We start from the raw sequence: 12,447 nt of genomic DNA on the forward strand, positions 1-12,447 counted from the left end.
GGTACTACATGTAAACTAATTGGTTAAATTAAATCGACTAATTATTAATTTATCGTACAGTATTTAATAACTTTTTTATTTAAAACAGTAAACTTTTTATTAATACTGGATACTATTTTATTAGAAAATAATTAAAGATCTGCGAGAAAGACATGACGTGATGGTATCTTATGCGCGTGTCCATTTTTTCCAGTGTCCTACAAAAAGGATGCGCATGTTAAAATAATTGCGCGCGCTTGTTTTGATCCTCTTGCTATCAAATTCGTTTGAGCTTCCTTTTTATTTAAATATTTAAATAATCTATATTATTAAGAGAATAAGGAATATGTTGTTCCCGACATATCTATAAAATAAAATAAGTTGTCTTTAAATTTGATATCATTAGAAAGGTCTTGACTTGAATTTATACCGTTTCATAATTTAGACTCTTTTTTATTGCTAAGTATCGAAATAAATAAACTGTATCATTAAAATAACATTTAAATTACGCGGGAAAAAAGACAATCGTATTTATTTCCTTGAAATAAATTAATATTTTAATTATTCTGTCACTAAATATGACTGAATATGTGAAACTATTCTATATATATATAATTGAAAGAAAATTTAGTCTATGCCATGTCTTCTATAATTATAAAAATTAAAGATTTAATTTGATATCAGTGAAAAAGAAAATATATTAGATGACTAATAACAAAAAATTTGACTATGTGTAGTTTTTTTTTTAAGAATCCCATGATTATACAATCATTGAAATCAATCAGTTTTCGAGTCAATGATGAGATTGGGCTCATTAAGTTTTAATGATAACAGAAATAAACAAAATATTCTAGAGTGTAGATTTCAATAAACAGTTAAATTCAATTCAAATTCAATAAATTTTGTAGTAATACTCGGGCAGTCACGTAGTGACTACGGTTGCTTGTTAACTTAATTTTAATTTATGATTTAAAATTTATAAAATTTTAAATTTAACTGTCAAATTTATTAATATCATCATACATTGCATTGTGGACGGAGCATAAAGCATGATTTTAAAAAAATTTTTCATAAAACAATTTTGATCTTCCAAATACAAATAAAATTTTTGTATTTTTTTTACAAAACAAATAATAATATTAAATATATAACATAATTATTACTATGATATATATATTTATGTACTATATATTTATCTCATGTTTAAATTTGATATAATTGATTGTAACATCTCGTAATCAATAAATTAAAATTAATACTTAATAGTAATTTAATTATTACTTAAAATGCACCAGTTTAGTCACAGGTTTCGTTTACTTATAAACTATGATTGTGCGTTAAATAATAAACATATTGCTGATTAATTTTTAAAAATAGTATTACATAAATATCAATAATGTAAATAAAATTCGTTGTATCACGAATAAAGTGCTAAAATTATCCTGCTAATAAAACTAATAATAAAAAATAATTGAAACAAGTGCGGATCGGAATGATAATAATAAAAAAAAAAACCTTGACAATTATTATATTAGTCAGGGTAGAGAGCTATTTATATAAAAAATTATAAATTATCCAAGTCCATGGTCTTCAAAAAATCCTTGGGGTGTTTCCTCCTAAAACATAAATAATAAAATGATTAATTTTATAAATATAATTAATTTAAAAAATAATATGTATTATATAAAATGTAAAATTTACGGTCAATATGAATAGGGATCAATTAATCTGATGCTGCATACATTTTAATTTTGTTAATGATACATTTTACGAAACTATATATGATTTATAAACATATAGACGTACCTACTCGGTAAATAATATCTTCTCGAAGCAGCTTCAAATGGCGAACTGAACCCTTTTCATATGACTAAACAATTATTTGTGCAATTAAAATAAATATTAATAACAAATAAATATAACGATCATACATGAAACAAAAATAATAGTTTATAAAGTGCATTAACAAATTTTTTTTCTTCTTTGTAAGCTTTCGGTGATTTATGAGCTAAAGATTGTATAAATTTTTAAAATACTCATTTTATTGTTGCAGGTATCGAAATTTAAAATCTGTTATATTATAAAATAATAGAATACATTGATGTAAAATTTTTAATTTTGTTTGATACACATTCAATTTTTATTGCCACCAAATTTTCTACCCTACACTACAATTAGACAATAATAATAATAATTGTAATTAATAATTAATGGAGTGTTTCTTTATCATAAATAACAAATAAAACTATTATCTACATTTTTTTTGCTAATGGTAAAATATATTACTTTTGGTTTAATATATTAATAAATTATATATATATTATAATTTTTTTTTATAGAAGCACATGGAAAATTTAGTATAAAAATATGTGGAATCTCGTGATAAATTGGATCGCGAGTAGTATATCGCGTCACTAATTACAAAAGGACTTAGATTTTTATACGCCCTTTTAAATTTAAAACCAAAAGGGCGTATAATTTTTTTTTTCACTGCTAATCATATTGTCGACTCATTCTAAAGCTAAAAATTTATTTTTTCAAATTTTACCTACACAGAAAAAAAAGACTTCTTGGCCCAAATAATTTTTACTCGTCTCAAGAAATTTTTGCATTATTTACTGAAAACAAAAATTTTCTTGGGGCAAAAATAAAATTTTTTCCAGCCGTAAGAAAACTTTTGTCTTCAAGTCGTAGTGCAAAATATTTCTTGCACCAAGAAATACTTTTTTTCTGTGTATAAAATAAGTCTACAAAATGATTGGCGATGAAAAAAAAATTATACACCCTTTTGGCTTTAGAGAGTTTCCTAATGTATAAAAATATAAGCCCTTTTGGAATTAGTAACGCAATATAATATTGGCAAGTATTTTAATGGATGTTTATTATATTATTAAAATTTTTATTTAAAATTATGCACAAGGCGAGATGGGCGGTGGCATCGTTGGTAGGCGTAAGATTGGCTGAGAAGTTGATGATCTCGATGATGTTTGATGAGGAGGAAGACACTACATCGGAGCTTTTACAAAAGACCTATTTCCCGTAGAGCACCTTCGACAGCTTCATCCTTCCACAAACAAAATAAATACTAACTAGTTTTTTCTACGTGCTCGTTCCTCTTTTCTTTAACTCTATAATTTTTTATAAAAATCAGTTGTTAAACACAATTAATCCACACATTTAACGCGACAATGTTGAAGCCTTCATACAGATGCAATTCACTTTTCATAACTTAAGTATCCATAAAGCTTATTAATATTTAAATAAAAATAATAATAACAATAACTTAATTTAATTTTCTATCTATTAAACAAAATTAAATTTTTTACGTGTACACATTTTATGACATTTAATTTTTTTTTATCATTTAAATTATATTACATTGTGTAGTTTTTAAATGTTTTGTAACGAAAAAAAAATGATTTATTGAACACTGCAAAACATACATTTACATGATTAACATTTTTGTTAAATAGAGCAGCATTATTTATATTTTATTTATTTATATTTTATATTTATATTTGTGTTTAAATAGTCGTCAATTTAAATTTGTACATTTATATGACAAATTTTACTTTTTGTATATCAATTATTATATTAAAACAAAAAGTATATATATAGATACATATAAATTTATTATATGTAAAAATTATTTTTATGAGATTCATATATTTTATTAAAAGTAAAATAATTTTTGTTGTATTAAAAAAACCCGACTAGAAGGATTCAAATAATCCATCATTTGTCTCTTGGCAAATTAAAAAGTTATCAGTAAATCAAACATACACTAATAATCTCTTGTAAGATTAATTAAAAAACTTATTTACATTGATTTTATTTGGATATACGAGAATTTATATTCTTTTAAAAACATACTTGGAATTCAAACATAATTTAAAATATATAGATAATAATCTAAGTACAAGTAATTAATTATTACAATTTGGTTGTAAATCATTTTAAAATGATCTAGAATTTAAAAAATTTTAATCTCGGCATTTGATCAAAGGTTTAATTAGTCAAGATAAAAATTATCTTTCTCTTTGTTGGACTCATTATGTATTTATATTTCTTAGGAGAAATTTTTTTTTATCTTTAAAAAAAAATTCAATTTTAAATTCATAGCGTAATCTCGTATGACTAAGAAAAATTTCTACAGTGAATAAATTTTTACCTTTTAAAAATTCAATGTAATTTATTATGCGTTAAAAATATATTTATTTGTGATCTTGAAGTTAGAAGACAGTTAAAAATTTTCGGATTCTTTTTCTACACCTCAATTAAAAAAAAAAAAAAAAAAACAACTAAAAATATGCACATGTAGGAAATTAAAAAAACTATCAGTGCAATTTTTAAAAATAATTTTCCGTTTTAAAAAAAAAATTCAAAAATTATAAAACCTCGGCCAACTTCAGTCTCATATTTATTTACAAGAGATTGTTTATGTACTTTGAACTATTAATTCATTATAAATATAATTATATTCTAAAAATATGTACTTAAAAAAAAAAAAATCTATGGCGCTGAGGCAATAAAACCATTGTACTGCGTAATAACAAGCTCGTAAAAATATTTCAATTAAAACTATTTCAATCTCGAGATATTTTGTCATCAATATAAATACGTACTATTAAATAAAATAATAATTGTTTGTTTAATATAAGTATGTATATAAAACAAAACTATGTGTATATATTAAATCCTCTATATAAAACTACATACTTATAATAAAATTTCTATAATCTATGAACTTATTTAATGATTATATTTTTTTTGTTGAAAGAAAAAAATGCTGCTCTATAGGATACACTTTCAGTAACAATAATAATAATAAGATAATTGTAACGAAAAATACAAGCCTGCTTACATTGACACAACAATAAACACATAAGCTCACTTTCATTATTTTCTTTAGCATTTCTCATTCATTTAATATTAAAATATATATTTGTAGTAATCATATTTTTAATAATAATAATTAAAGTAAAGAGTTGTATTTTGGCAAGCTTCTACGTTGAGATTCTACATAAAACATTGATCACAGCAGTGCATGCACACACATAATTCATGCATTCGACAAGAGACGACATAAATGACAAATTTAAATAATAAGATACACAGCAACGATACAAATATGTTTAAGAGTTGATTGAATTAATAGTTATATAAGGTAGAGGTACCGTTTTAGCCCTTTAGGGCAAGTTTTAGACACTTGAAAAATTGAAATTATGTAACTTGTAAAAGGCGCAATGACATAATTAATTTTCAAAATGTGTATAAAGTTATTGTTATCACACTGTTACAATAGAAATTTTATTTTATACGTTTTCATTAATTAAAATAAAGTGTTGAGTGTCAAAAAATGGAGCAGTGGCGACAAATGGTACTTCTACCCTACAGTTATTAATATTAGATGTATGCATTTTTTTAGTATGTATACTAAATCGACATTCTCAGTAAAAAACCTAATGCTTTATTTTGGGAAAATGATTTTTTGACATTTCCTATTTGCAATTGTGATACAAAATGTCTGAGCTTTTATTTAAACGTACGCGTTTGTTTAAAAATTTGAGGGGATTGACCCCTTAACAACTAAAGAAAAAATAGAATTGTTATTTTGCTGATTAATTAAATAATTTTTTTTTTTTAAACAAAAATATTTAAATAGTATGAATTTTTTCATGATTCCCAAGTAGCACTTGCCTTTGTGATATCGATAAGATATCAGTTTTTAGGCTGTTTTTTGACATATTGATAAGGCACCAAAATGTTGACAAAACGATCAGAAATTTATGTCACCGAAAAAATATCTACTTAAAAGACTTGACACAAGTGACGACAAAAAGTTTATTATAAATAGTGGCAAGTACGTCATCTAAACAACTTTTTAATTGACATAAGACAGGAAAAACAACACAAATTTTCTCTGTCTCCCGAACCAACATTTGCATGTCGTATTTATACCAAAAAAGGTGACTTTGAGACAAAAAAAAAATTTATCTTATCCTTTTAAAAGACATCTTAAAGTTGCCTCTGTGCTACTCGGGTTAAAAAAATTTTAACTGTTTTTTGTTTTTTTGAAATTTAAAAAAACAAAAGATTTTCTACTGAGGAACGGCGAGATACTTCTTTGTACATTCATATTTATAAATAATATATATGATCTCTTTAAATTAAAATAAAATAATAATTGACTGTGATTTAATAAAAATAAAATTATTATGCTTGAAAATAATACTAAATTAAAAATAAATGTGTTAGATTCTAACACATTAAATTGTACTGTTTTATAAAATTAAAAAAAATGAAAGACAAAGTTATAAAAGTTAAATTGTTGAACCTATCAGCCTATTATGCTTTTTCGCTAATGGAGTAATTGTTATATAAGTATTAATTACTAGTATTGTCAATATTATTATAATTATTAGTGTAATATCAGTCAACAAAGTTATTTATTCCTGTTGACTGTTATTGAGATTACAAATTCATAATGCAGTTTTATTATTGTGTTGTAAAATAAATCTCATGTTAGACAGAATTACAATTCTAAAGGTACATTGCCATAACTAACCTCCTGCAGTAAATCCTGCGCTGCGATAGCCTTTAATACATTTTTTTTACTGGTCTCCTGTATTTCGCCACCGACCAGCAGCTCATCTAGGATGAAATAGGCTTTTTCGAAATTGAAAATGATATCCAACTCACATACCTACAACATTATATTCATATATTTTTTTTAGTAATAATAATTAATATTATAAAAATTATTATTTTAAATATTTAGATGCATGATCCTGAAGTTGATAGACAATTAACAATTTTTGAATTTTTTTTTTCAACAAATTAATTAAAAAACTAAAAATATGCATATGTAGAAAATTTAAAAAACTACAAGTGCAATTTTTTTACATATTTTTTTTTATAATTTATCGTTTTTAAAAAATTCCAAAAATTATTAGACGTCGGCTAACTCTAGTATCATTTAGATTTATGATCCTAAAGTTAGCAGACAATTCAAAATTTTTGGATTTTTTTTTTGAACAATTAAATTTGAAGAAAAAAAAAAACTAAAAATATGCACATGTAGAAAATTTAAAAAACTACAGGTGCAATTTTTTCAAATATTTTTTTTCTTCTGGTTTATGGTCTAAAAAAAAATCAAAAAATTATTAGACGTCTGCTAACTTCAGTATCATTTTAGATTTTTATTCATGATCCTGCAGTTAGCGGACAATTGAACATTTTCGGATTTTTTTTTTTCAACAAGTTAATTACAAAAAAAAATAAATAAATAAATAAAAATATGCACATGTAGAAAATTAAAAAACAACAAGTGCAATTTTTAAAAATATTTTTTTTTTTACAATTTATCGTTTAAAAAAAATCAAAAAATTATTAGACCGCTAACTTCAGTATCATTCAGATTTTTACTTACACTTCCAAAATATTTATCCAATAATTCAACATATCGATGTATAATTTCTAATGTCAATAATTCATTGTCGTTTTGTTCAATAGCACAACAAAAGTATAAACTGGCGTATCTGTAATTACAATAACATATTAATAAGTAAATAAATCAAAAATGATAATAAATAAATAAATACCTTTTATAAACAACTTTGACATCTTTCCATTCAAGAAAACTTGACATTTTAGGTTTTCTTGCGAGAATTGTCGTGATCAATTCCCGTGTTATTTTTTTCTTCAGTTTATCTGGATGTGCTACATACCATTTTTGTAATCGTAATTTACCTTGACGGCTGAATAATAACATAAATTGCATCTAAAAGTACAAAAAATACACGTATTATTATATTTTAAATAAATATACATTAATTTTTCATTTCATAATTAATTACTTACCATGCTGACTAAAAATTATTATTTAACACTAAAATGAACACTAATAACAGCAAAGAAAACCTTCAATGCCAGGTTGTATTCTCAAGAAACGACTGATGTTTTTAAAACGTCATAAGACTGACTCATTATAAAGCGATAATTTAAAAATGTAGTTGCAATAAAATTTTATGTACAGAAATTACTAGGATTGGTCAGTCATGAACTGATGGATTGATGTAATTGGTTGTTAAAAAAATGTGTCATCAATATGTAAAGGTACTTTTCCACGATGAAAAATGAATGACGTTTACAATAATGTGTGGAGAGACCTTTAAAAGGTGTGGGTGGTTCGTTCTAAAAAGCCCGGGAAGTAGTGACATCTACTGATGAAATTTAAAATAGACCTGTTGGTAAGCGAATAGTACATGGTGACATCACACTCTATCATCAGCAGCGCATCAGCAGCCATATTGTCTTGATACTGTTGTGATTATAAGAACAACTCTTGAACCCGTCTTGTGTTGTATTTTTTTTTATCCCTGCGTCTTTACTGTTATAACCTACCACATATCATTTTATATTTTTTTTTGTTTTTTTAAATCCAACATACTTATATACTGTCTGTTTAATTGAAAATTTATATACATATATATATATATACATTTATCATTTTGTCATACTATTTTACTCTAATTGTGAGGTTATGTTTTTTTTTTTTTTTTTTTTTTTCCATAAATAATAGTTCAAATTCAAAGACGCAGTTATGAATAAAATTACCGGTGATTTAAAAACGAGTTTTTATTTAAATGAGTGAATAATTTTTTATTTTATTTATTTATCTGAATGTTACGGGTTTATTTAATTGTATGTTAAAAATGGCTGAGAATTTAGGAAAACGTCCTTCCAAGGGAATTTTAAAGACGTCCACTAGTTTTGAGAATCAGGACGCGCCAAGGTATTTTTAATTAATTGATTTAAATAATAAATTAAAATGTTTATAAGAATGAGTGTGAATGTAACAGACGAATTTTAAATTATAAATAAATAGAGTAAATAATTAATAAAATAAAATTTTAAAAAAATGCGCATTTAAAAAATTTTTAAATTAATAAGTGCAGCTTTTATAAATATTATTTTTTAAATTATTTACTCTGTTTATTTATAATTTTAAATGTGTCTGATGTCTGCTACATTGACACTCATTTACAAAATAAAAATAAAAAATTGCATGCTTAGAAAATTCAAAACTCAGTACATGCATTTTTATTATTTTGTAGTCGATTTTTTAAATTTTATTCTTTCAATTATTTAATTTGTTTATATGTAATTAAAAAATTGTATGTCTGCTACATTTACACTCATGTAATATTGTACATTCTTTTTTATAGACCTAACAAAGAAACAAAATGGGACGAAATGAATATTATTGCAACTCTACATCCTCCTGAAAAAGATTATGGACATATGAAAATAGAAGAGCCAAAAACTCCATACAATTATGAGGGATACAGCAACAAGCACGATGCTGATGAGTTGGATTCTTCAGCAGTCAGTGAAAAGTATTAAATATTTTTTTGAAAAATTAATAATCTATCAATTTAATTTACTAGATTATAATTATCATTATGTATATTCATGATTTAGATTGGCAAGAAGTATCAAGCCGAAAATATTTGAGGAATCAAGTAGCGATGACGAGGAGGAAACGCCTGAAGAGCGAGGTAAGTAATATGAGGTTGAAATAAAATATATTAAATTAACTATATATTTATATCTGATTTATTTATATATTTTTGAATTTAGAAAAGCGAAAAGCTTTTGAAGCAAAGCGAAGAGGTCATTACAGAGAGTGGGAGGCTGTTAAGATTGCAAGAAATTTGATACAAGAAGATGAGGAAGACGATGATGATGATGATGATGATGATGACGGAGGTGGTGACGCCAATAACGATGATAAGGACAATGGATCGGAGCTTGAGTTTAACGAGAGTACTGGACCCAAGTGCGTGGCATTATCTGGTGATAGTGAAAATAAGTCAGAATCGAACTCGCCCGAGTAAATAAGCTTGTGCTCTTTTTATTACTACCTTGAGTTATATCTGCTAATATAATAAAAGTTATATTTTACATAGTCGGTTTCCGTAAAGCGATTAACTCCAATCTTATCTGATTAAATGATCATCATGACGACTATGACAAATGATAATAATAATAATAACGCGGTTTAACTATTTAAATGTGTAGGATGCTTTGTAAAAAGACTTATTGTTAGAATCGTATGTAACTCTTGTATGTAAACGCGACAAATTATTATTGAGGCATATTTTAGTTATTAGAGTCTAATTGGTGATAATTGATAAGAAACTTTAAATGTTAAAAACGATAACATATTACGTATGTTTGATATATTAAGCTTCCATTAATTAATTGATAAATTCTTCCGAATTAAAAAAAAAAGTTAAAAACGATAACATGATACTCATTTGTAATTAATGAGGCAAATTGTATATTTATACAACGAACTCAGACTGATACATTGCTGATACAGTTTGAGACACTTAATTACTTATAGTAAGATGCTAATTTTCTTCTTTTTTTTTTTATTATTAATTTGTTGATAATCTGTCCTGGGTATAGAATTTTATTCATGACTTTTGATAAGAAAATTTGAGACATAGAATTGATTTAAGATAAAAATATGTAAATCGCAATAAATATGTGAAAAACAAGATTGATTATGAAAGTGTATATTTTATACGTGAAAAAATAATTAGAGATATAACATATATGTTATATAATCGTGGTAATTTTATTGACTTGAATGTAAACAAAAAATATTTTTTTGGTCGGAACTATCGATTGAATTTCTCTCTTATACTTTTCATTATCACTATGTAATAACATCATACATATATATGTGTTTACACAAAAAAATATATAGGTGTTGATTCTTTAACGCTGGATTTTGCGCATAAAATATACGATTTTATGAATCAATAGTTAAAAAGGAGGTCATAAAAAAAAAATTTAATTTTTCTAGAAATTTATAGTCATTATTTTTTACGATTTAACTCCAATTATTGTTAGCATTATATATATATATATATATATATATTTGTATTTATTTATAAAACTGACTCATTGCTGACGCGCCGTGTAATTTTGTGATATTTATTATTATTATTATTTTTTTTTTTTTTTTGATAAAGATATTCAATATTTACAAAGTTACGTCGAAAAAAAAAAACAATTGTTTATAAATTTTTATTTTTTTCTTAGACTACATTAAATCCCTCGATATTTTTATTAGAGTTTAACTAATTGTACAATTGTGGCAAATGTTGTAGAGATTAAATTAAATTATATTTTCAGAGATGTAATAAAATATTTTTCTGCGATATATTAATTAATCATAATCATTATAAATTATTGTAGTCATATCATAATTATTTTATTAGTTGGCTTAATGATAGTATACTTTACAGATCTTATTATCAAATTTTATTGAATGTAAAATAAAAAAGCTAATTTAGGAATTGGTAGTTTATAAAAAAAATACGAAAATTAGCAGCTCAGCTGTCTATGTATCGAATCGAGATCATATTAAGCTTTACGTGACTTCGATAATGATAATTAATTGTTAAATCATACGATAAACTCGGCTTTTTTTTTATCACGAAAGATTTAAATTATTAAGGAACGAATTGTAATTCCCGCATTAATTTAAATGATTAATTACAATTGTTGATATTTGATGTATGAATTAGCGGATCGATAGTAAAACAGAGTAATGTTCACATTTTTTTTTTAGAAATAGATGTAGAATATTTATTATCTAAGCATTTAAATTGACAAAGTAGTATAAAATAAATAATAAAAAATGAAAATTAAATAAATTATATGTATTGAATTCTGATTCTGCAGGATACGTTGCGTAGCTCGAAGGAAAAAAAGTTTTAAGTCTGGATGTTGTTCATCATGTAAAGCATCGGCATGTTATCGGAAGAAGTTAAATAAATGATATTTGCAATACATATAAATATTTTCTGAAGTACGTGAAATTTAAAAATCAATATTAGTTATAATAAAAAAATCAATAGTGTAACATCGCCGTCCTTGTGTTATATATATTTCACTGAATAACATATTAAAAATGAAATTATAACCGTCAGATTGTCAGGATCAATGGCCTACACTATGCGAGTAATATATATATATATATTTATATGTATATATATTATCCAATGTATGCCATTGAATATCGAAAAATAAAAATAATAGAGTGTTGACAAAAAAGATACGTGTGTTGCACTTGAATTAAATAAATTTATTTACTAGATAGTGTGTGTGTCCATCCATATAAAAATGTCCTGGGACTGTCGAGATATATATGTATTCAACCAATGGGTTGCCAAATCAATAGAATACTGTTCAATATAAAACATATTATATTTAAAAATACATACGTATACATATGTATGTATAAACATATATCTTTCGAATAAAAATAAAGCCGTTGGGCAAATAGAAATTTATTTTATAGTTTTATTTTATTGATAAGTTAAGCTTAAGATTTTATAATTAATCATCGCGCCGAGTGCTCTACCAGTTGAGCTATCCGGCCCT

General features: G+C 24.4%; 2 protein-coding genes across 4 annotated transcripts; one reads left to right on the top strand and one right to left on the bottom strand.

The window, feature by feature from the left end:
* Positions 1-710: 710 nt before the first annotated feature.
* Positions 711-8,020, bottom strand: LOC130676207 (AP-1 complex subunit sigma-2). Of its 3 annotated transcripts, XR_008991395.1 has the most exons (6): positions 7,843-8,019; positions 7,584-7,762; positions 7,412-7,520; positions 6,548-6,685; positions 1,786-3,043; positions 711-1,595 (listed from the first exon to the last, which is right to left on the bottom strand). XR_008991395.1 is itself a non-coding variant. In XM_057482274.1 (5 exons), exons 1-5 carry the CDS (start codon positions 7,843-7,845, stop codon positions 1,551-1,553), a joined length of 474 nt encoding a protein of 157 aa, XP_057338257.1. In that variant the 5' UTR covers positions 7,846-8,010; the 3' UTR covers positions 852-1,550. The 3 variants fall into 3 exon arrangements, 2 of the variants coding, with proteins under 2 accessions (XP_057338257.1, XP_057338258.1); XM_057482274.1 differs by lacking the exon at positions 1,786-3,043 and having other exon boundaries at positions 852-1,595; positions 7,843-8,010; XM_057482275.1 differs by lacking the exons at positions 711-1,595; positions 1,786-3,043 and adding an exon at positions 3,086-3,107 and having other exon boundaries at positions 7,843-8,020.
* Positions 8,021-8,258: 238 nt separating this feature from the next.
* Positions 8,259-12,352, top strand: LOC130676206 (protein phosphatase inhibitor 2-like). Its single transcript, XM_057482273.1, has 4 exons — positions 8,259-8,776; positions 9,210-9,380; positions 9,466-9,542; positions 9,625-12,352. The coding sequence occupies exons 1-4, from the start codon at positions 8,688-8,690 to the stop codon at positions 9,879-9,881; spliced, it is 594 nt and encodes a 197-aa protein (XP_057338256.1). The 5' UTR covers positions 8,259-8,687; the 3' UTR covers positions 9,882-12,352.
* The last annotated feature ends 95 nt before the right edge of the window (positions 12,353-12,447 follow it).

This window comes from Microplitis mediator, chromosome 10, assembly GCF_029852145.1.
Source record: "Microplitis mediator isolate UGA2020A chromosome 10, iyMicMedi2.1, whole genome shotgun sequence".
In the NCBI taxonomy this organism is placed as follows: domain Eukaryota; kingdom Metazoa; phylum Arthropoda; class Insecta; order Hymenoptera; family Braconidae; genus Microplitis; species Microplitis mediator.